At 40.0% G+C, this 20,989-nt stretch overlaps 1 protein-coding gene across 4 annotated transcripts in view; it reads left to right on the top strand.

Moving 5' to 3' along the window:
• LOC126259329 (arginine/serine-rich protein PNISR) overlaps positions 1–20,674 on the top strand; it is a 40,512-nt gene extending 19,838 nt beyond the window's left edge. For 3 of the 4 annotated variants that reach the window (XM_049956021.1, XM_049956022.1, XM_049956023.1), the window contains exons 2-3: positions 8,547–8,630; positions 17,228–20,674. In XM_049956021.1, coding sequence (XP_049811978.1) covers positions 8,616–8,630; positions 17,228–19,645 — 2,433 coding nt within the window. In that variant the 5' untranslated portion in view covers positions 8,547–8,615 and the 3' untranslated portion in view covers positions 19,646–20,674. The remainder of the gene's footprint in view (positions 1–8,546; positions 8,631–17,227) is intronic. The other variant, XM_049956024.1, reaches the window with a different exon arrangement.
• Positions 20,675–20,989: the final 315 nt, after the last annotated feature.

Below are 20,989 nucleotides of genomic sequence, written 5' to 3'. Positions count from 1 at the left end.
ATATAAGAGAGATATCTGTAATTAAAAGAAGGGAGGAAAAAAAATACTGTGACGATAGATGTAGGGTTCAGCTTAGGAGTATTAAGTAATAGAGGACATAGAAGTTGGTATTTAAATTATGGGGAGGGGAGTGGTCCTAACAATGGATTGCCATTAACTCTTTGTTCAAATCCAAGGTCTAAAATAATACACTGAGGTGACAAAAGTCATAAGATAGTGATATTCACATATACAGATGGCAATAGTATTAAGTAAACAAGGTATAAAAGGGCATGCGTTGGTGCAGCCGTCATTTGTACTTAACCAATTCACGTGAATAGGTTTCCAGTGTGATTTTGTCCGAACGACGGCAGTTAATTGAGTTTGTATGTGGAATAGTACTTGGAGCTAGATGCATAGGACATTCTATTTCGGAAATTGTTAGGGAATTCAAGATCTGTAGTGTCAAGAGAGGGCCGAGAATACCAAATGTCAGCCATTACCTCTCACCAAGGGCAGTGCAGTGTCTAATGACCTGAGAGCAGCAGTGTTTGCCTACAATACAAGCAACACTTTGTGAAATAACTGCAAAAATCAAGAAAAAAGGGGGGGGGGCAGATGTACAACAACAATCATATCCATTAGGACGGTGTGGCAACATTTGTCATTAATGGATTATGGCAGCAGACCACCAACATGAGTGCCTTTACTAACACCATATCGGTTGGACCTAGACAACTGGAAAACCATGGCCTGGTCAGATGTGTCCTGATTCCAGTTGGTACGAGCAGATGGTAGGGTTCGAGTGTGGCTCAGATCCCATGAAGCCTTGGTCCCAAGTTGTCCACAAGGCACTGTGCAAACTGGTGGTGGCTCCTCAATGGTGTAGGCATGTGTTTACATGGAGTGGACTGGGTCCTTTGTTCCAACTGAACTGATAACTGATTGGAAATGGTTATGCTTGGCTGCTTGGAAACCAAACCAGCCATTCATGGACTTCATGTTCCCAGACAACACTGTGTCATGTTACTGGGCCACAGTTGTTCATGACTGGTTTGAGAACATTGTGGACAGTTCGAGCAAATAATTTGGCCAGTCAGATTGCCCGACATTAATCCAACCAAACATTTATGGGACATGATCAAGAGGTCAATTTGTGGACAAAATCTTGCACCAGCAACACTTTCACAGTTATGAACGGCTATAGAGGCAGCATGGATCAGTATTTTTGCAGAGGACTTCAAACGACTTCTTGAGGCTATGCCATGTCAAATTGCTGCACTACCCCAGGTCAAAGGAGGCCCAAAACTATATTAGAATGTATCCTATGACTTCTATTACCTCATTGTAGTATAGTATATTAATTTATCCACCCAATGATAAACTTATAATGCAGTAGGATTTACCAGCCTAATACAAGGTAAAATACAGGCATATAAACATACATGTGTTCAACATGAAAGGATATCACAGGTGTGAGTGGATGGAATCATCAAAACAGTACAGTTGTAGAGAGACATTAAAAAGAGGAAAATAACTGTTTGGTAATTAAAAAGAGAGACCAAAAACAGAGTAAGAAAGACAGTAAAATGGTGGGAGGGAAAGAATGGTCTGAAATAGAGCTGCAGAGATTAAACAAATCAGAATTTGTTGAAAGTTTAGACCACATGGTGCACATTGTGGAAAGTGGTTGCATTGGTGCTAAGAGAAGGGCTTCAAACAAGAAGAGTTGTGAAAAGTGTACATTGGAAACCATAAGTTATATTCCAGAGTTTCGTCAGCATCAAGGTTACAAAATGTTACACTCCTGGAAATTGAAATAAGAACACCGTGAATTCATTGTCCCAGGAAGGGGAAACTTTATTGACACATTCCTGGGGTCAGATACATCACATGATCACACTGACAGAACCACAGGCACATAGACACAGGCAACAGAGCATGCACAATGTCGGCACTAGTACAGTGTATATCCACCTTTCGCAGCAATGCAGGCTGCTATTCTCCCATGGAGACGATCGTAGAGATGCTGGATGTAGTCCTGTGGAACGGCTTGCCATGCCATTTCCACCTGGCGCCTCAGTTGGACCAGCGTTCGTGCTGGACGTGCAGACCGCGTGAGACGACGCTTCATCCAGTCCCAAACATGCTCAATGGGGGACAGATCCGGAGATCTTGCTGGCCAGGGTAGTTGACTTACACCTTCTAGAGCACGTTGGGTGGCACGGGATACATGCGGACGTGCATTGTCCTGTTGGAACAGCAAGTTCCCTTGCCGGTCTAGGAATGGTAGAACGATGGGTTCGATGACGGTTTGGATGTACCGTGCACTATTCAGTGTCCCCTCGACAATCACCAGTGGTGTACGGCCAGTGTAGGAGATCGCTCCCCACACCATGATGCCGGGTGTTGGCCCTGTGTGCCTCGGTCGTATGCAGTCCTGATTGTGGCGCTCACCTGCACGGCGCCAAACACGCATACGACCATCATTGGCACCAAGGCAGAAGCGACTCATCGCTGAAGACGACACATCTCCATTCGTCCCTCCATTCACGCCTGTCGCGACACCACTGGAGGCGGGCTGCACAATGTTGGGGCGTGAGCGGAAGACGGCCTAACGGTGTGCGGGACCGTAGCCCAGCTTCATGGAGACGGTTGCGAATGGTCCTCGCCGATACCCCAGGAGCAACAGTGTCCCTAATTTGCTGGGAAGTGGCGGTGCGGTCCCCTACGGCACTGCGTAGGATCCTACGGTCTCGGCGTGCATCCGTGCGTCGCTGCGGTCCGGTCCCAGGTCGACGGGCACGTGCACCTTCCGCCGACCACTGGCGACAACATCGATGTACTGTGGAGACCTCACGCCCCACGTGTTGAGCAATTCGGCGGTACGTCCACCCGGCCTCCCGCATGCCCACTATACGCCCTCGCTCAAAGTCCGTCAACTGCACATACGGTTCACGTCCACGCTGTCGCGGCATGCTACCAGTGTTAAAGACTGCGATGGAGCTCCGTATGCCACGGCAAACTGGCTGACACTGACGGCGGCGGTGCACAAATGCTGCGCAGCTAGCGCCATTCGACGGCCAACACCGCGGTTCCTGGTGTGTCCGCTGTGCCGTGCGTGTGATCATTGCTTGTACAGCCCTCTCGCAGTGTCCGGAGCAAGTATGGTGGGTCTGACACACCGGTGTCAATGTGTTCTTTTTTCCATTTCCAGGAGTGTATATAGTTAACCTTAAGACAATAAGAGTGGTCATATTTACTTGAGGCAGCTATTTACTGTCACAAGAATATATTTTGTTAATATTGTCTTCTAACTTTTCTTGCAGTGTATGGAACACTGCTGAATAACATTAACACTTTAAAAAACTTTAACCTGATGTAAAACTGAAATGGATGTAAAGTACTATTTTTTGGAATCGTGCAGAAAGTTATATATCTTCTGTAATTTCTTGAATCTTTTCTCTCCTAAATTATTTCTTAATTTTGACCAAACAAGCCCATAGGTGGAGGAGATTCTCTCAATGAATGCAGTTCTGGCAGGACGAGAAAAGAAGCACTATAGTTGGATTAAAATTTGCTTGATAGTTGACATGCATTGGAGGTGTGGTTTTTACTATTCAAAGCACTCAACATCACACCCGAACCATTTGCTGTTGCGTAACTGCCAGAACAGTTGGCCACTTCACTTCCACTTCCATAACCACACCACAAACAAAACACACACAATGATGCTAATGAAACACACACATTTCACACACAGCACTAACTAAACACCACTGTATACTTCTAAACACCACTGCGTACTTCTGTGCAAGACGTGATTCAGCTTCACATGTTCATTTGTCATAGTCACAGAGATCAACTTGCATTAAATAAGCTTTGCACGACATTGCATGAAACTTTAGTTTCTGAAGGCTGCAATTAATCATTGCCACTGGGTTATTACAGGTAGACATAGAACAATTTGACTGAGTGTTATATCTTAGCACAATGGTTAGTATTTTAACTTGCCGTGGTGCATGTTGTTGGTTCAAATTGTGTCTGCTACCACAAATCTTTTTATGGCTAAATATAATCAAAAGAGTTCATCATTTTTATTCGATTAACTGATCTAAATGTAATTTTTTGTTTCTAATTCTTTTGTATGCCATTTTCATTGTCGTATTGACATTTTTATTTTCTGCTATTTTTCTACACACCATTCTTTCTTCATCTGGAATCTGCCTGTGTTGTCTATAATCTGCAATCAAGTGCCAACGAAGACTTCTCAGCTGATGGTAAAGTGGCAGTTCATGCAGCCAGTAAGAGGATAGTTTCAGCCAATCAGTGACAGCAAGGAATTAGGTGGCTTCTAGTGCTAAAACTGAACTTTTTCTCTCACGAGTTTGCTCATAGTGATTAGCTTTAATAGTGGTGAACAAAGTGATAATGATTTCAGTTCTGCCCCAGATTGTTGACCTCCGCTCTCTGATACTTTAGACATCACAAGTTTGTGGTTAGCTTAGGACACGAGTTTCAATTCAGAGCTGCAAAACCCGTCGTCTGTTGCAGTTTAGTTATTGGTCATCTAAAGTCAGCTGTCAACAGAGTATCTTGCATTTCTAGCATACCTGTTTCGTCCACTTCAAACAGTGCTCCATGTTGCACATTAACAGCATTTGTGAAGCGATTTGTGTGTTTTTATGTCACCTATTACCAAGTGCTTTCCGGTGACCAGTGTGGCAACACTGCAGCGACAAGTGGCAGACACAAACTATCAAGTAATTTTAAACAGGCAGTAGTAAAATAGATAGTGTAGTGTTTTGAATAAATTAACTATAGGAATTTAAATTTAACTAACTGTCAAAAATAAAAGACAATAAAACCCATTAAAACCCAATTTTATCCACTCACCATATAGCGGGGATGTTGCGTCACAGATAGGCCCAACAGAAAGACTGTCAAACAAGTAAGCTTTTGGCCAAAAAGGTCTTCATTTAAATTGGGGTGGGGGGTAGGGGGAACCACACACACACACACACACACACACACACACACACACACACACACAAAACAAATGCAACTCTCACACTCATGACCACAGTCTCTGGCTGCCGAGGCCAGACTGCGAGCAGCAGCACATAATGGGAGAAGCAATCTGGATGGTGGGGGTAAGGAGGAGGCTGGATCGGTGAGGGGAAGAAATAGAAGGGTAGGGGTGGGGGAAGATAAAGTGCTGCTTGTGGGAGCATGCAGGGACTAGGTGGGGAGAAGGTAGGGCAGGTAGGTGTAGTTGGTAGGTTAGACAGAGGCTGGGGGGGGGGGGGGGGGGCAGCTGGAAAGGAGAGAAGTAAAAAGACTGTGGATGTGTTGGTGGAGTAGAGGGTCGTGTAGTGCTGTAGTGGGAACAAGGAGTGGGATAGGTGTGTGTAGGACAATGACTAACGAGGGTTGAGGCCAGGAGGTTTATGGGAAAGTAGGATGTATTGGAGGGACAGTTCCCATCTGTGCAGTTCAGAAAACCTGGGGTCGGTAGGAATGATCCTGCTGGCACAGGCTGTGAAGCAGCCATAAAAATGAAGAACATTCTGTTGGACAGTGTGCTCAGCAACTGGGTGGGACAGCTGTTTCTTGACCAAAGTTTGTTGTTGGCCATTCATGTGGACAGACAGCTTTTTGGTTGTCAGACCCACATAGAACGCAGCACAGTGGTGGCAGCTCAGGTTGGAGATCACGTGACCAGTTTCACAGGTAGCCCTGCATTTGATGGGATAGGCGATGCTAGCGACTGGACTGGAGTAGGTGGCGGTGGTGGGAGGATGTATGGGACAGGTCTTGTATCTAATTCTGTTGTAGGGATGAGCTGTGAGGCAAGGGGTTCAGGGATGGGGTTCTGTGGATTTGGTGTGAGCCAGAATACCCCTGTTGAAGGGGAGGGAAAGACAGTCAGAAGGACATTTCTCATTTCAGGGAATGATGAGAGGTAGTCTAAACCCTGACAGAAAATATGATTGAGTTGCTCCAGTCGTGAGTGGCACTGAGTCATGAGGGGAATGCTCCTCTGCAGCCAGATGATGGGACTTCGGGAGGTGGGGGATCACTGGAGAGGTGGGACATGGGAGATCAATTACTGTTCAAGGTTGGGAGGGTAATTACCATCTGTAGAGGCTTTAGTGAGACCCTTGGTATATTTTGAGAGGGACTGCTCATCACTACAGATGTGATGGCCATGGTTGGTTATACTATATGGAAGGGACTTCTGTGCATGGAAAGGGTGGCAGCTTTTGAAGTGGAGGTATTGCTGGTGGTTGATATGTTTGATGTGATACTGATGGAGCCATCTTTGAGGTGGAGGTGAACATCAAGGAAGGTGGCTTGTTGGTTTGAGGAGGACCAGGTGAAGCGAATGGGGAAGAAGGTATTGAGGTTCTGGAGAAACGTTGGGGGGGGGGGGGGGGGTGTCCTCACCCTCGATTCAGATCACAAAGATGTCATCAGTGAATCTGAACCATATGAGGGGTATGGGATTGTGGGTTTGTAGAAAGGATTCCTCTAGATGACTCATGAATAAGTTGGCAGAGGTACCATGCGGCCCTCCTGGCCTCACCGTTGGTTAATGACTGTCCTACACCCACCTATTCCCTCCCTGATCGCAGAGCAGCACTACACAGCCATCTACTCCACCAACACATCCAGTCTTTGTACTTCTCTCCATTTACACTGCCCCTGCCCTCCATCTAACCTACCGACTGCATGCGGCTGCACTACGCTCTCTACCTTGTACCTGCATGCTCCCAGAAGCAGCACTTTACTATCCTCCACCCCTACTGTGCTATTTGTCCCCCCCCCCCCCCCAGCCTCTCTTACCCCCCTTCCCCCCCCCCCCCCACACCAATCAGATTGCTTCTCCCATCATCACATCATGTGCTGCTGCTCACAGGATGGGTGTTGAGTTTTATCCATTATTTTTTCCCCAGATTTTTCTGAATCCTGGTCAACAGTAAACCATTGGTTTTGGGAAATTGGTGGACATTCATTCTTAAGAGCATACTGATGCTCATACCAATACAGACTGCAACTAAGATAAAAAGCATTATTTATTTCTTTAGGTTGCTCACCAACTGATAATGGTACCACCAGATTGGGTGGCACTAAGAGAAGTGTCACAGTCATGTAATAAGCAGCCTTGAAATAATTTTCAGGTCCATCTGTTAATAAGAACAACTTCTCTTCTGTGAATTGTTATTACAACTTTCATCTTCGTGTCTTCAATTTATTATGCATTCTGATAAAAAGTCAAAAATAGTAGAATTCAATTAGCAAATTATTTGCTTACTGAAGATTAAATTAGAATGGAAACATATTTTGGAATCTACCCTGAATGCTGAGAGGTAGAATAAGTATTAGTTTCAATGAACGATTATGTCTGCTGCCCTATTTTTATGTTAAGTTACTTTGCGTGTACAGCAGTTGCTATTGCACACACAAAACTGGTCTTTTAACGATACACGTGACCTCTGCGTTCACACTTTCTTCTGGAACTGTCACAAAAAAATCTATAATTTCTGGTTGTTAACAATGTTTTATGGTAGATAAATTAATCAGAATTCTCCCAACAGTATTCACATCATGGCATGTGTATAAAACACATTACTATGACAATTACAGCTTTTGTGCATGCAAATATTTTAGTAAAATATATCTACCTAAAAAGTAGGGCTTGTTCCAGTGGTCCAAAATTTGTTCTGCCACATAATAGTCAGTCTCCCTCACACACACACACACACACACACACACACACACACACACACACAATTACAGTGCAAGCTACATGTATATTGCGGATCCCCAACATAAATCTTTACAAGTATTGTACACTGTTTAGAACAGTGAACATGTTGCAAGTAGACAAACAGCTCATTTCGCTCTGTCAGGACTAGACTTAAAGGAAAATACTGTACAGACTATATATTCTGGTTCTCTATCAGGATTGTGGCTATTGTTCCATCATGCGTAGTTGAACCTAATATATCTCTTGAGCCTTTGTGGACATGGACATGTTCAGATGAGCACTTAGTTTTAGATAACTGCAACTGTGTAATATTTGACATTGACACTATGGAATACACTGCATTTCAGACTGTAAATATCTGTTTCCTTTCTTTATTTTTGTTTTCTTTATTAAGATCTTTGTTATTTTTTTCATAACTGTGGAATCACTACATAAGCTCACAAAATCTTAAACAACACTTATTGTTTCCTTAAATCAGGTTTTTATGTTCAGTTCTTTTACACATGAAAGTACTTCTTTTGAAAATGCTTGCTTCATAAGATATTTGTCAAGTTTATCAGCTTCTGTTTTGTTATTCCTCCTGATGCTTCAAAAAAAAACTATTGATATTATGGTTACTGCTTGCAGGTTACAGTGAGTTGAGTTGCTGGACCAGAATGCATTGTGCTCTTACTATTTGACATTGATGTAACTATCTAAATGGTATTTTAATGCATTCATGATGTGTTCTAAAATATGGTCAGATTTGAACTAATGTTAAGATCCTGGTAAATCTTAATACATTATTTTTCAGACATCAGCTCTTACATGGAGACGGTAACCCGTTAGACTCTAAAAACTGATATATTCGACAAGTATTCGCATGAATTTGATGAAGGTGAGAATTAAACTTACAGTTACTACTACATAATTTGAATGCCATTCAAATTAAGGGTCTGTTCATATATAATGGCATTGTTCCTCTTTCACAGTACATTTGCTTGATATGTGTAAATTAACTAGTTAAATTATTTTTGATGAGGATAATATATATGTGCATTAATTATTGATTATTGTTTGATAATTATGATTTTCATAGTGTTAGTTGTTAGTAGTCCTTGCACACTTTAACCCCAAAGAAAGATCCTATACATTATATATGATGCCAGAAAAATAAATAAGGTTAATCTTTTTATGTTGTACAGCAGTTGATATTTATGCTGATGTCATGTGTAATGGCTTTACATATTTTGTTTGATGTTGATTAACCAGAAGCTGGAACCGGTTCATGTGGCTTTTAGATCTACTGATGAAGTACGTATCTTGCTGAGAATGAATACCACCTGTATATTATTACCATGTTTGCCTGACCTTTTTTTCTTTTCAAACCTTATCCTCCATTGGAGTAAGGATGAAGTCCAAATGTGTGTGATCTAGGCTGTACGATGGATGAGAGACCACAGACCAGCTGTTTGGCAGTTAATTGTTTGTTCTTAAGGAACTGTTGCATAATCATAGTGAATGTGGATCACTTTCAGATTTCTGGACCTTTTTCTCTAGGCTTTGAAATATCCACCTGTTTTGCTCTTTGTTGATGGTACAGCTGCATTCTAGAAAATCATGTGAGATGGTGGCCTTGTCATCCTTAAAAAAAAATCACCATCTCTCTCTCTCTGCTGATAATGGGCTGTTAAACTACGTAGGTTTTGGGACGAAGATATGACGCCTTTTCACAGACTTATTCTTCATTTCCAGATTGTAGAAATATGCCCAAATTTTGTTTCCTGTCTCCAGAAGAAAAGACATGTCCTTATCTTCTTCAAGCATTTAAAACATATCTGATTAGGCATGCTCTTTTATTTTCCTCTAAACAGGTTGTACTGGTGAGGTGACAGCAGGAAAAAGTTAGTAGGAATTCACACATCTGTAAAAAGACCAATATGCGAAGCATACAACTAGTACCACTGTTGTACTGTAGCAGAAGATCTTACCAACAACCTGAGAAAATTGTGGTCCTCCATAAAATCACTAAGCAGGTTGGTGGCTTCCACCCGGTCATTCATTAACCAGCCAGGTGTGGCAGTAGAAGACACCAAGAGGAAAATCACAGTTTTAAATTTGGTGTTTAAGAAACCATTCATGCAGGAGGACTGTACAAACATACTGTTGTTTGAGTATCATACAGGCTCCCTTATGGAGGACATAGTAAAAAGCATCTCTGAGATAGAAAAGTGACCGGGGAGGGGGAGAGCTGTTGCCAGGTCCGAATGGAAACAAGGTTTTACAGCGTGTACCCTTTGGCACTGGACCATTACCTATCATGGTTTTATCGTGAATCTCCTCCCAATGCAAAGTCCCAAGCAACTGGAAAAAAGTGCAGGTAACTCCTGTTTATAAAACTGGTAAAAGAACGGACCTGGAAAATTACAGACCAATGTCCTTTACGTTGGGTTGCCACAGAATTCTTGAACGTATTCTCAGTTTTAATGAAACAAATTTCCTTGAGACTGAAAAGGTTATGTCCACAACTCAGCATGGATCTAGAAAACATCGCTCGTGCAAAACTCAGATTGCCCTTTTATCATATGGTATCCTGCGAACAATGGAGGAATGACAGCAGCCAGATTCCAGTTTCTTAGATTTCTGGAAAGCTTTTGATATGATGACCCATTGCACACTGTTAGTGGAGGTATGAACATATGGAATAGGTTCCCAGATATGTGACAGGCTTGAAGACATCTTACATAAGAGAACCCAGTATGTTATCCTTGAGAGCGAGTATTCATCTGAGACAGGGGTAAAGTCAGGAGTGCCCCAGGGAAGTGTGACAGGATGACTCTTGTTCTACATATATGTAAATGATCTGACTGACAGAGGAGCAGCAATCCAGCAGTTTGCTGATGATGCTGTGGTGTTTGGGATGTTGTTGTCGTTGAGTGTCTGTAACGGGATACAAGATGACATTGGCAAAATTTCTATTTGGTGTGATGAATGGCATCCTGCTCTGAATGTAGAACAATGTTAAGATAATGCAGATGAGTAGGAAAAACAATCCCGTAATGATCAAGTACAGAATTTGTTGTTTACTGCCTAACATAGTCATGTCAGTTAAATATGTAGATGTAACATTCCAAAGCAATGTGAAATGGAGTGAGCACGTAAGGACGGTAGTAGGGAAGGCAAATGGTAAACTTTGGTTTATTGGGAGAATTTTAGGAAAGTGTGGTTCATATGTAAAGGAGACTGTAGATAGAGCACTTGGGCGATTCATTCTTGAATGCTGCTGGTGTGTTCGGGATCCCCAGCATGAAGGGAAGACCTCAAAAAAATTCAGAGGTGTGTTGCCAGATTTGTTAACAGTAGCTTCAGTCAAGTATTGTGAAGGTGCTTTGTGAACTAAAATGGGCATCAGTCTAGAGAAGACAAACATTGTTTTTGTAGAACACGATTGAGAAAATTTAGCAAACCATCATTTGAAGCTGAGTGCAGAATAGCTCTAGTGTTGTCAATGTAAATTTTGCATGATGACCACAAACATAAATTAGGGCTCATACTGAGCCACATAGTGTGTCATTTTTCCCATGCTTTATTTGCAAATGAAACATGAAAGGAAATAGCTAGTAATGACCCACGGTTCCCTCTGCCATGAACCGTGTAATGGCTTGCAGAGTACAAATGTAGTTGTACATCTATTAACTTTGATAACTGTTGTTACTGTGATATCATTGTCACTGATCCTTGTCTCCATACTGACACTGTCGATAAAGGCAGGCCTGTTTGCAGTTAAAAGGTCTAAAATATTTCCATTGCATGTGAGCTGTTGAATAGCTCTTTTCTGCGAATTTGTCACACAACATTAATAATATACGATGGCTGACAAATTTTTAGTCTCATGGTACTGTGTAGCAACTCCAGAAATACCAGAATTATGTAGGTCCTATTATATTCTGTCAGTTTGACACTATGAAACTTTCATTTTTGGTACAATACTGAAATTTCAACATGCAGACAATAAACTGAAATGAAAAAATGCAAATCATTCACCTGAAGCCAGTTGCTGTATGGTGACAGAAACATGTTACAGTAGATAGATGTTTCTTCTCTTTTTCTGTATCTGTGTCTGTTCTACAAACCATGGTGTACTGTATAGCAGAATGTGCTTCTCATTGTACCATTTGTTTGAGATTCCCCTGGTTCCATTTGCATGTGGAGTGCAGGAAGAACAATTTTGTGCACACTGTAATTAGTCTAATCTTGTCTCTGTGGGAGTGATAGGTATGGGGCTGAAGTGTATTCCTAGATTCTCACTTGAAAATAGCTCTTAAAACTTTTGTATGTAAGCTTTCATTGGATAGTTGGCATCGGTCTTAAAAGTGTCTGCCAGTTCAGGTTTTTCAGCATCATCTTGACATACTTTCGTGCAGATGTTTGATGCAAAGACTTTGAAATACCTTGTAGTGTCTAAGGAATGACGGGAACCAAAAATGAAGATACTAATATGTCTTTATTATGTTAATTACTGTAACATAAAAAATACACAAAATACCTGATCATTCTTGTGGTTGACATTGAAAGTAGCTGCTGTAAGTACATAACATATGTATCACTTTTATTTTAAGAGGTTTTAGTATAATATCTGAGAAATAAAAATTTTGTCGTCAATTACACTCCTCCAACAAACTATAAAGGAAATTTTATCAAGTAACATATATTAAATTTGTACATTTTTGCATTACATTGATTATACTTTTAGAGCCCTATTTTAATAACATCCTTAAGTCTTCACATATGGAATCACAGATATCAGGAACAATTTTAGATATTATAGCAGCTGTAGAAATATGAAAAAAGTACTTATGTCTGGTGTAAACATACACAGTTCTAAAAATCAGGGTGTAAGCAATAGCCTTTTTTTCTGATATTGTTTTTTGCTATTTAGTGTTACATTTTACAATTTTCCCTCAATTACAGTGAAGTGCACTACTGTCAGTTGTTTACCACTTGTGTAAATATCCGGGTATCCATATTTTCCATTTTCGAATCTGATTTGCTTGCTTCTTTACAAACAGAGCACTTGCATTCCATCAGAAAATTTGTATTGTGACTGTAACTAGCATTGTCTCAAATGAAAACTGTGTGCTAATGACTTTAGTGCAAAAAATGGAAGGGAGGGTTGTGATAGAACCAACCATAGCATCACAGTATTCAGGTGTACTTCTATATACAGTCCCTCATGTTCTCTTCCATTCCCTCCAGTATAAATCCGTGTTGACAGGTGAAAGTGAATTGTAATGAACACTAGCAAATAGTTCTATGAACACTCATTTGTTAGTGTTTGCTTATCACTTTGTCTGATGTAAATGAGGCATGATTATCAGCAGTGGTGCTTGTTGTTTCTTTTTGGAATTGAAAAGTAGTTTTATTAGTGAATTCGAGCTATTACCAGCTAAAGTTGACGGTTTTCCTTGTTTCCAAAATAACACTTGAATTGCACTTGGAGCTTAAGCCATTCAAAGGTAGCTTAGCTACCCAGTTATGACCTTCCTTTTGTTCCCCAGAGAAGGAAACTAGCTTTCAAGCTATTGATGGCATCTCCTATTTTGTGTTTACCATTTCTGTTTTTCTAATTATACAGAAGTCTTCATTTACACTAAGTCCCCTTTTCTTACCAGTACATTTTTTTATTTGTGCCCATTGTACAGGCACAAATACTGATGAAGAATGCAAGTTTAAAAACTGAGCTACAGTTCTTCATATTTTTATTGTCGACTGTCTCAGATATGGCTAGTTGATAAAACTTGAAATATTTTGCTGAAGCTCCTGCTTGTGATTTTCAGATAATTATATAAAAGATATTGTAATAATATTCAATCAGAGCTGCTTTTTATGTATATCTGTTTTTTGCTACCCATTTTGAACAGGGCTCATTTTCAAGCAGTCCACTATAAAATCATAAATGCTGTTTTATTTTTGAGCAGTACACAATAAAATTGTGAACGCTGCTTGAAAAATAACATTTATGATCTTATTGTGTACCACTTGAAAATTAGCCACACTCAAACTGGTAACAAAAAATTAAAAAAAAAAGATACCATATACAAATATGCAGCTCTGGTGGAATATTATTAAAATGCATTTGATACAATTTGCAGCTGCAAAACAACATACACAAGATATGTTCAAATTATTATGTTTGTTGGTGGTGGAAGAGCAAAGTCAGATCATAAATTTTCTTTGTGAAACATGAGTGGTCATGTAGGAGTGTTGGTCTTGAGCTGTGACACCATTACTTGGCATATGTACACTCATTTCAGCACAATTAAAGCCCTACAAGGGTTCTCAGCTGATAGTCCACATAATCACCTGAAGTTGACAAACAGACACTTTATCAACATAGTGCACAGTTTTAGAAATACAATTGAATACATCATAGAGCTTGAGCAAGTAAAGTAGAAGTAAAGCTTTATACAGAAAATGCAGAGCAATGACATGGTCCTGTGCCTTTTTGTGCAGCGTGTAGTTGGATTTTTTCGTATTTGTATTCTTTCACTCATAGAACTGCCTATGTATTTTAGATCCCCTTTGAGTCACTTTGAGATATCATTTATTACTCCATGATTTCCCAATACTGTAACTTCATTATCAGCTGCATTTCGGTGGAAGTTACGTATCCTTTCTGTGAAACAGTGAGTTGCTTAGTCCACAGTAAAATATTTTATACCTTTGGCTGGAAATTAAATGTAGTGTTTCTTACTTACAGTTCTGTGTGTTGCATCATTAAATTCCATAAACTATTTTGATGTGCATCACAATTCACTGACAACATGTCACACATTTTATCACTGTTATACTTTTAATTCATGTAAGTGTTTAACAAGAAGTCACAGATCATACTTCATGCATCTAACATACATTATTCACAACTTGTGTAATGACTGCTTTGGATATACATGAAGAAATTTTTGTACTTTTTGAAAAAATCAGACGGGGTGACTGCTGGAACTAATAGCTTACGTGTTCAGCTGAAGCACTTCATAAAAATAGCTGGAATAGTTGTGCCTTTGAAAGTCTATTTTGTTCAAGTGTGTGGTAAATGAATTTCATCTTTTGGAGGATATTTTCAGTTGTTGTAACAAACCTAAATTTCTCTCTTTGTTTTCAGTATGTAGGATGGTGAGATGGTTTAAGTCTCTCATTGTAAGGTTGTTGTACTTTTCAACAATAACGTGAAATATTTCAGCTAAACACCCAAGCAAAGCAATCAGTCCCAGCAATCAGCTCCTTGGTTTTCTTCAAAAAGGAAAAACTTTTCTTCATCTATAACCAACACAGTTACGATGAGAATTGTGACTGATGTATCTTAGCTGTATGAAATAAGACCTTTGAGTTGTTATTATATGCTTACATTCATTACAAGTGTACCAGTGGTAAAATGTATGTCATGTTGTTAGCAAATTGCGATATAGATGAAAATAGTGTTCAAAATTGACAATATAGCACACAGAATCGAAAATAACATACACATTGGACATCAAACTATAAATGTAAAATTTCTTTGTGTGTTGTATGTTGTCTGTTACTGCATACAAAGAACCTTACTGTGAGCTAACCAGTTTATTGTTTTGTGGATCAAACATGTAACTTCCACTAAAATGCATTTGACGATGTCACGGTCTCCAAAATGTTATGTGTAATAAATAATATATTGTGACTGAAGGAAGATTTCTTTATTTGGTCAAATGCTCATAGAAATGGCAGTCACGGTATAAGTGCCAACTATGAACAAACTGTTAAGAATTACTAATTGCAAAAAATTCTGTTGTACCAGGAAAGGACATCGGTACCACTGCCTCCTTTCCCCCCCCCCCCCCCCCCCCCCCCCGCTAGTAGTCATTGCTTGTACAATCTGACCCTCAACACCCCATATGCTAATAAGAAATTTCACTTCAGTTTGTGGTATTCTGTTCATGGCTACTTTCTGTATCACAACTGCTAAAGTTGTGTATGACAAAGCTGTTCAGTACAGTCTTTAAAAGTAGGGCAACTTGTTTTCCATGTTCACATTAAAATTGTAACTTATCTGTGACAGTTTAAATGTTTTTAATGTTCTTAGATAACATTGTGCTGAAGTGTTTTGATGTTATTGTATCATTTCAGCAGATTCCCAGTATTTTTGTTTTTGCTTTTAAGGTTTTGTAACCTTTGTAGGGCATTTTCAGAAGAATGGTATGTATAGCTGTAGTTTTATACCTTGAGGAGTGTGTCTTTCTCACTTAAGTCATTGAAATGTGAGATGGGCACTATTCTTGTCTGACTCCTGAATTATTTTTCATCATTATACAGTATTACAATAGTTATGTTGATTGTGCTGTACCAAATCTTATGGCACTTGAGACACTTAAGTACTCTCTTTTTTAATCCTTTTCCAGTTTAAAAAGAATTTTTTTCCCAAATACTGTAGCAACAATAGTAAAAATGTGTGTGTGTGTGTGTGTGTGTGTGTGTGTGTGTGTGTGTGTGTGTGTGTTGATTAAGTTCATGTATTTTGATATAACCTTGGTAGACAGTGTATCTTTTAGGAGCCACATTTGCTGTGTTAAAGTATAGCCTCATCTATTTGTCAGCATTATTTATATGTAAGCTAGAGGAGCAAAGTCATCAGCTCCTAAGATCATAAGAACCTACTAGAGCGTGTGCTATTCCTTTGGGAATTTTCAACGCATATCTGTGAAATAAAGAAAAGAAAATTAACGACAGTGCATGCTTTATATAATTCTTTCATACATTATGGTATGCTGTCCAGCCTTTTCTTCTGTTGTTTGAGCACAAGGTTTCACTGTTCATTAGATACTTTAGTCACTCCAGCATCCCCTCTTCCTTCTCCGTGTGAATGTTTCAGGACATTGTGATCACATTCTTGATGTATCTGTGCCTCTGTTAAGATATTAGTCACAGCTTTACATCACTTGTTACACATGTCAGTTGAAGACAGCACTCTCTCTCTCTCTCTCTCTCTCTCTCTCTCTCTCTCTCTCTCTCTTTGAAATTTTGCAACTGATGAACTATTTTATTTTAAATCAAATAATGACCAAATGCTATGTCAAGACTTCTATATAGAGAGAACTATTTTGTCTTCCTTGCTAGCAAATTGACTTTTTGGTTGACTTAATGATACCCTGCATTGAAAAGAATGCTAATCCATATATACAGGAAAGTACGATCTTTGCTTTCTAAACTTTTGTGAATGAAAGCTTACAACATTTTTTTGTGGTTTTAACATCTCTTAAGATTATGTCACCTCACCCCCCCCCCCCCTCACCCCAGTGTTATCTGCACTAACTACTTTTTTTGTTCCAAGTGTGACCAATGTTCTAAATTTTTATTTTACTTAACTGTTTATCTTAAAATATGATGTATTTTATGAAACTAAAGCAGATGTAAGTGTTGCCATTTTTCTGTAATCCTCAAATTAATTTCAGATATTTTTTATTTTAGGAGTCAGTTCATATCAAGAAGGAAGAAGCCATGTGGTCAGGAGATCCACAATACTCCAATTGGGCTCTCAACCCTTCTACATACCAGAATGTCGCCCATGAAGAAGTGGACTGGGCAGCTTTGGCACAGCAGTGGATCCAGATGAAAGGGACCCACCCGGGTCCCGAACAGCCGGTCTCAACTGCAGCACCTCCGCCGCCGCCCCCTCCACCCCCACCTCCTCCCCCGCCCACATATAACAGAAATACTGCCCCTAAAAAGGAGGAAAGAGACTTTGACGATGGAGAAGTTCCAATGGATATGGATGACAAGGATGATAGTGAGCCAAGTGGTCCAAGTTCACAGGAAAATTCCTGGGGTGAGTGGCCAAACTGGCAGCAGTGGGGATGGTCTTGGCCATCTGGTGGAATGGTGCCTCCTAACAGTGCGAGTAATGCGAACAACCAAAGTACAGTCTCCACAGTGAAAGGCCCTCCTGCCCCAGACACAGTTCCTGCACCACCATTCGAATTTCCTTCAGGTGCTCAGACATACGGGAACCAAAGTAGTGTTTATGACTATAATCATTTACCTGGTACAGAACATTACACTCCTACTGTTTCAAGTGGTTACTGGCCAGGTGGCCCCCCAGCTGAAGGTGCCGGTTTACCTCCAGGGGGACCCATTGGTCAGTCTCCATTTATACGAAATAATCGTCAAGATTGGAAGAGACCCGGTCGTTCACATGACCGTGCCCGTTCTCCTGATAAGTCTGAGGAGGATGATAGTGCAATGCCTGTGCTGGATGCTGCAAAACGGCGACAATTACCAGCTTGGATAAGGGAAGGATTGGAAAAAATGGAAAGGGAGAAACAGAGAAAACTGGATCGCGAGAAGTTGAGGGAGGTATATTTGAAGAAGAAACGGGAAGAGGAAGATCAAGCGAGGGCTGAAATGCACGCGGAAAGTGATTTACCGTCACTACCCAAAAAGAGCAAGTTTGATAGTGATTCCGAGGAATCCGTTCATGAAGTAACGGCAGCTCCTTCACCAACTGCAAGAAGGAAATCAAGGTTTCGGAATGCTGACAGTCCGAGCCAATCACCTAATGCACATTCAGATAGTCAGCCACCATCTGAACCTGAACCACCAAAGAGTCAGGAGGAAAGGTTACAGGAAGTTATGTTGAAAGTTCGTCGACTGTTAACAGAGATACTGCTGGAAGTTACGACAGAGGAGATGGAGGCAGTAGCACAAGAGGTTATTACAAAGGCAAAAGCCAAGGCTCCTGTTCAGCAGTTGAGGAAGACGCAAGCTCTTGCATCACTGACTGGGAGGTTAGGATTGGGAATGTATGGTGACAGTGACGAATCTGAGAGTGATAGTGAAAGTGACACTGCAACTCAAGTTAATGGAGCAGATTCAGAAGAAGAATTGAAAGCTAGAATTAAAAAACGAAAACAAGAATTTCTCAAAACAGAACAAGAAATTGAAGCTTCATTGCAAAGGGAAGAAGAGCAGAAGAAAGAATCTGAACGACAGTCAGTGGTGGATGGAAGTGAAGACAGTGATGCAGAAGACAAGGCCCCAGAAGCACAGGACGCCAAGAGTAAATTGGAAGAAGAGAAAGAAACTGCACAGATGCTAAAAACTACTACCGTACAGCATGCTGAACAAGAGAAATCGGGCAATTTTGTAGATTCTTCTGCCAACCCAACATTGGTAAAGAAGCCTAGCAAACAAGACTCAGTGTCAGATGAAAACACTAGTAAGGAGAGACATCAGGCAAAACAGTCCGAAAGAAAAGAGTCAAGTTCAGATGATGACGATTCTAATTCTGACAGTGGTTCTGAGACAAGTTCTGAAACAGGCAGTTCATCATCTCAGTCTAGTTCATCAAGAAGTCGGCACAGTTCAAAGAAATACAAAAACTGTAGTAACAAAGGAGACAGTTCACAAAGGAAAGATAGAATTGGTGGTAGTAGTCACAAAAGGCATAGCCGTAGTCACAGTTGGGATATTGAGCCAAGGAGGACTGAAAAGAAACATAGTAAAGACAGGAGAAAGGACAATCACAGTAAAGAAAAGAAAGGTCGAGATAGGCAGGATCAGCACAGAAAAAGTAGGAGCAGGTCACGGGAAAGTCGTAGGGGTGATGAAAATGACAGAAAGTCAAAGTATGACAGGAGACACAGTAGTTCAAGTAGGAGTAGGGAAATTGAAAGGAGGTATAGTAGTGGTAGTAGCAAAACTCATAGTTACAGAAGTCACCGTAGTAGCCATTCTCCAAGCAACAGGAGGGAAAAGAAGAGAAAAGGGAAGAGATCACATAGGTATTCTTCAGATTCTAGTTCTTCATCACAGTCTAAAAAACATAGGACACACAGGAAAGAAGGTCGCAGGAGATATTCTCGTTCACGCTCGAAATCATTTTCTTGAACAATGTGTAAATAAACATCAGTGTGCGCGCGTTTTTTACTAAGGTCTTCTTTGAATTCCTGAGTCTTTTGAAAGTATTTGACAGGATCCAGTTCGTGTGTGTGGGTTCATTGCTAGAAACTTATGTGAATATATATATATAGCGAAGTAAAAATAGTTTAAACTTCAGTGAACTATGTTTATTACAAAAAGAAGTAACTGTATACTTTTATTCGTTCACAGAAATTCTATTTATAGTCCTCTCTATAAATATGGTCAAAGCAGTTAGTTTTTTTTCTGTGTTTCGGTTTTAAAATCATTTCAACACATTGAATTTGACATGCAGTTTAAACACAAGGAGTTGAGATGATTTTTCAGTCTTATTATGAACATTTGTTGGAGTTAGTGGAAAGACATCTTTCATGTATTTAAATAGCATAATTTCAGATGCATTATTCATTGTTTGAAAAATTAAGTATCTGGAATGAGAAGAAAGTCACCTTGCACTCTACAGCAGAGGTTAGTGACATTTCCAGTTACCCCTTTTCCCAAAGTACATTCACAAACACACACACACACACACACACACACACACACACACACAAACAAACAAACAAACACACACACACACACACACACACACACACACACACACACACACACACACTCTTACTCTTACTCTTATAAATGTGAATTGTCTTGGTTAGTCTGTCAAAAGTAAGGTAGACAACCTCCAGATGAGGCTGTGATAGTTATTTTATCATGAAATTCATTCATCAGCGGCAACCATAATGTATACATATGTACATTTAAATGCATTATATAGTGCTTCACCTGTTAAAAGGGTGACATTCTCTTCTCCTTCCTGTAGCTTGATTCCTCCATAACTGAACTGCTTGAATTATGTAATGCAATTGTTTTTATGTAATTTATTTAATAGCATAAAATGTAAAATGTCCAAACAGTTCACATATTTTATGGTAAATGAATCCAATAAAAATGTCAAAATCTTTGTAGTTTATTTGCACCACTGATAATACTTTCTAATGTTTTTATGTTACCCTTCAGAAAATTTTAAGATCATGTTCTGCATTTGCAAATTAAAACACAATGATAGAAAATAAATTTAATTTTGTTAATTGGTGGTCTCCTTAAAAAAGAAGTGTAATTTTCTGAATTTCTACAAGGTAAGGTGCTTTGTTTTGTAAAATTTACACATTACTATAGAATATTTTCTACATTTACTTCACTGCTGTATACAAGACTAAATTGAGTAGACCAATGACCTCAGCAGTTTGGTCCCGTAGGGACTTACAATACCGCTAAATCGAGTATGGGAAACGAAATTCATTGACTTCAATACGA

The sequence above is a fragment of the Schistocerca nitens genome, chromosome 5 (assembly GCF_023898315.1).
Source record: "Schistocerca nitens isolate TAMUIC-IGC-003100 chromosome 5, iqSchNite1.1, whole genome shotgun sequence".
Taxonomy (NCBI): domain Eukaryota; kingdom Metazoa; phylum Arthropoda; class Insecta; order Orthoptera; family Acrididae; genus Schistocerca; species Schistocerca nitens.
The sequence above is the reverse complement of the archived record's forward strand: the minus strand, read 5'-3'. Positions and strand labels throughout refer to the sequence as shown.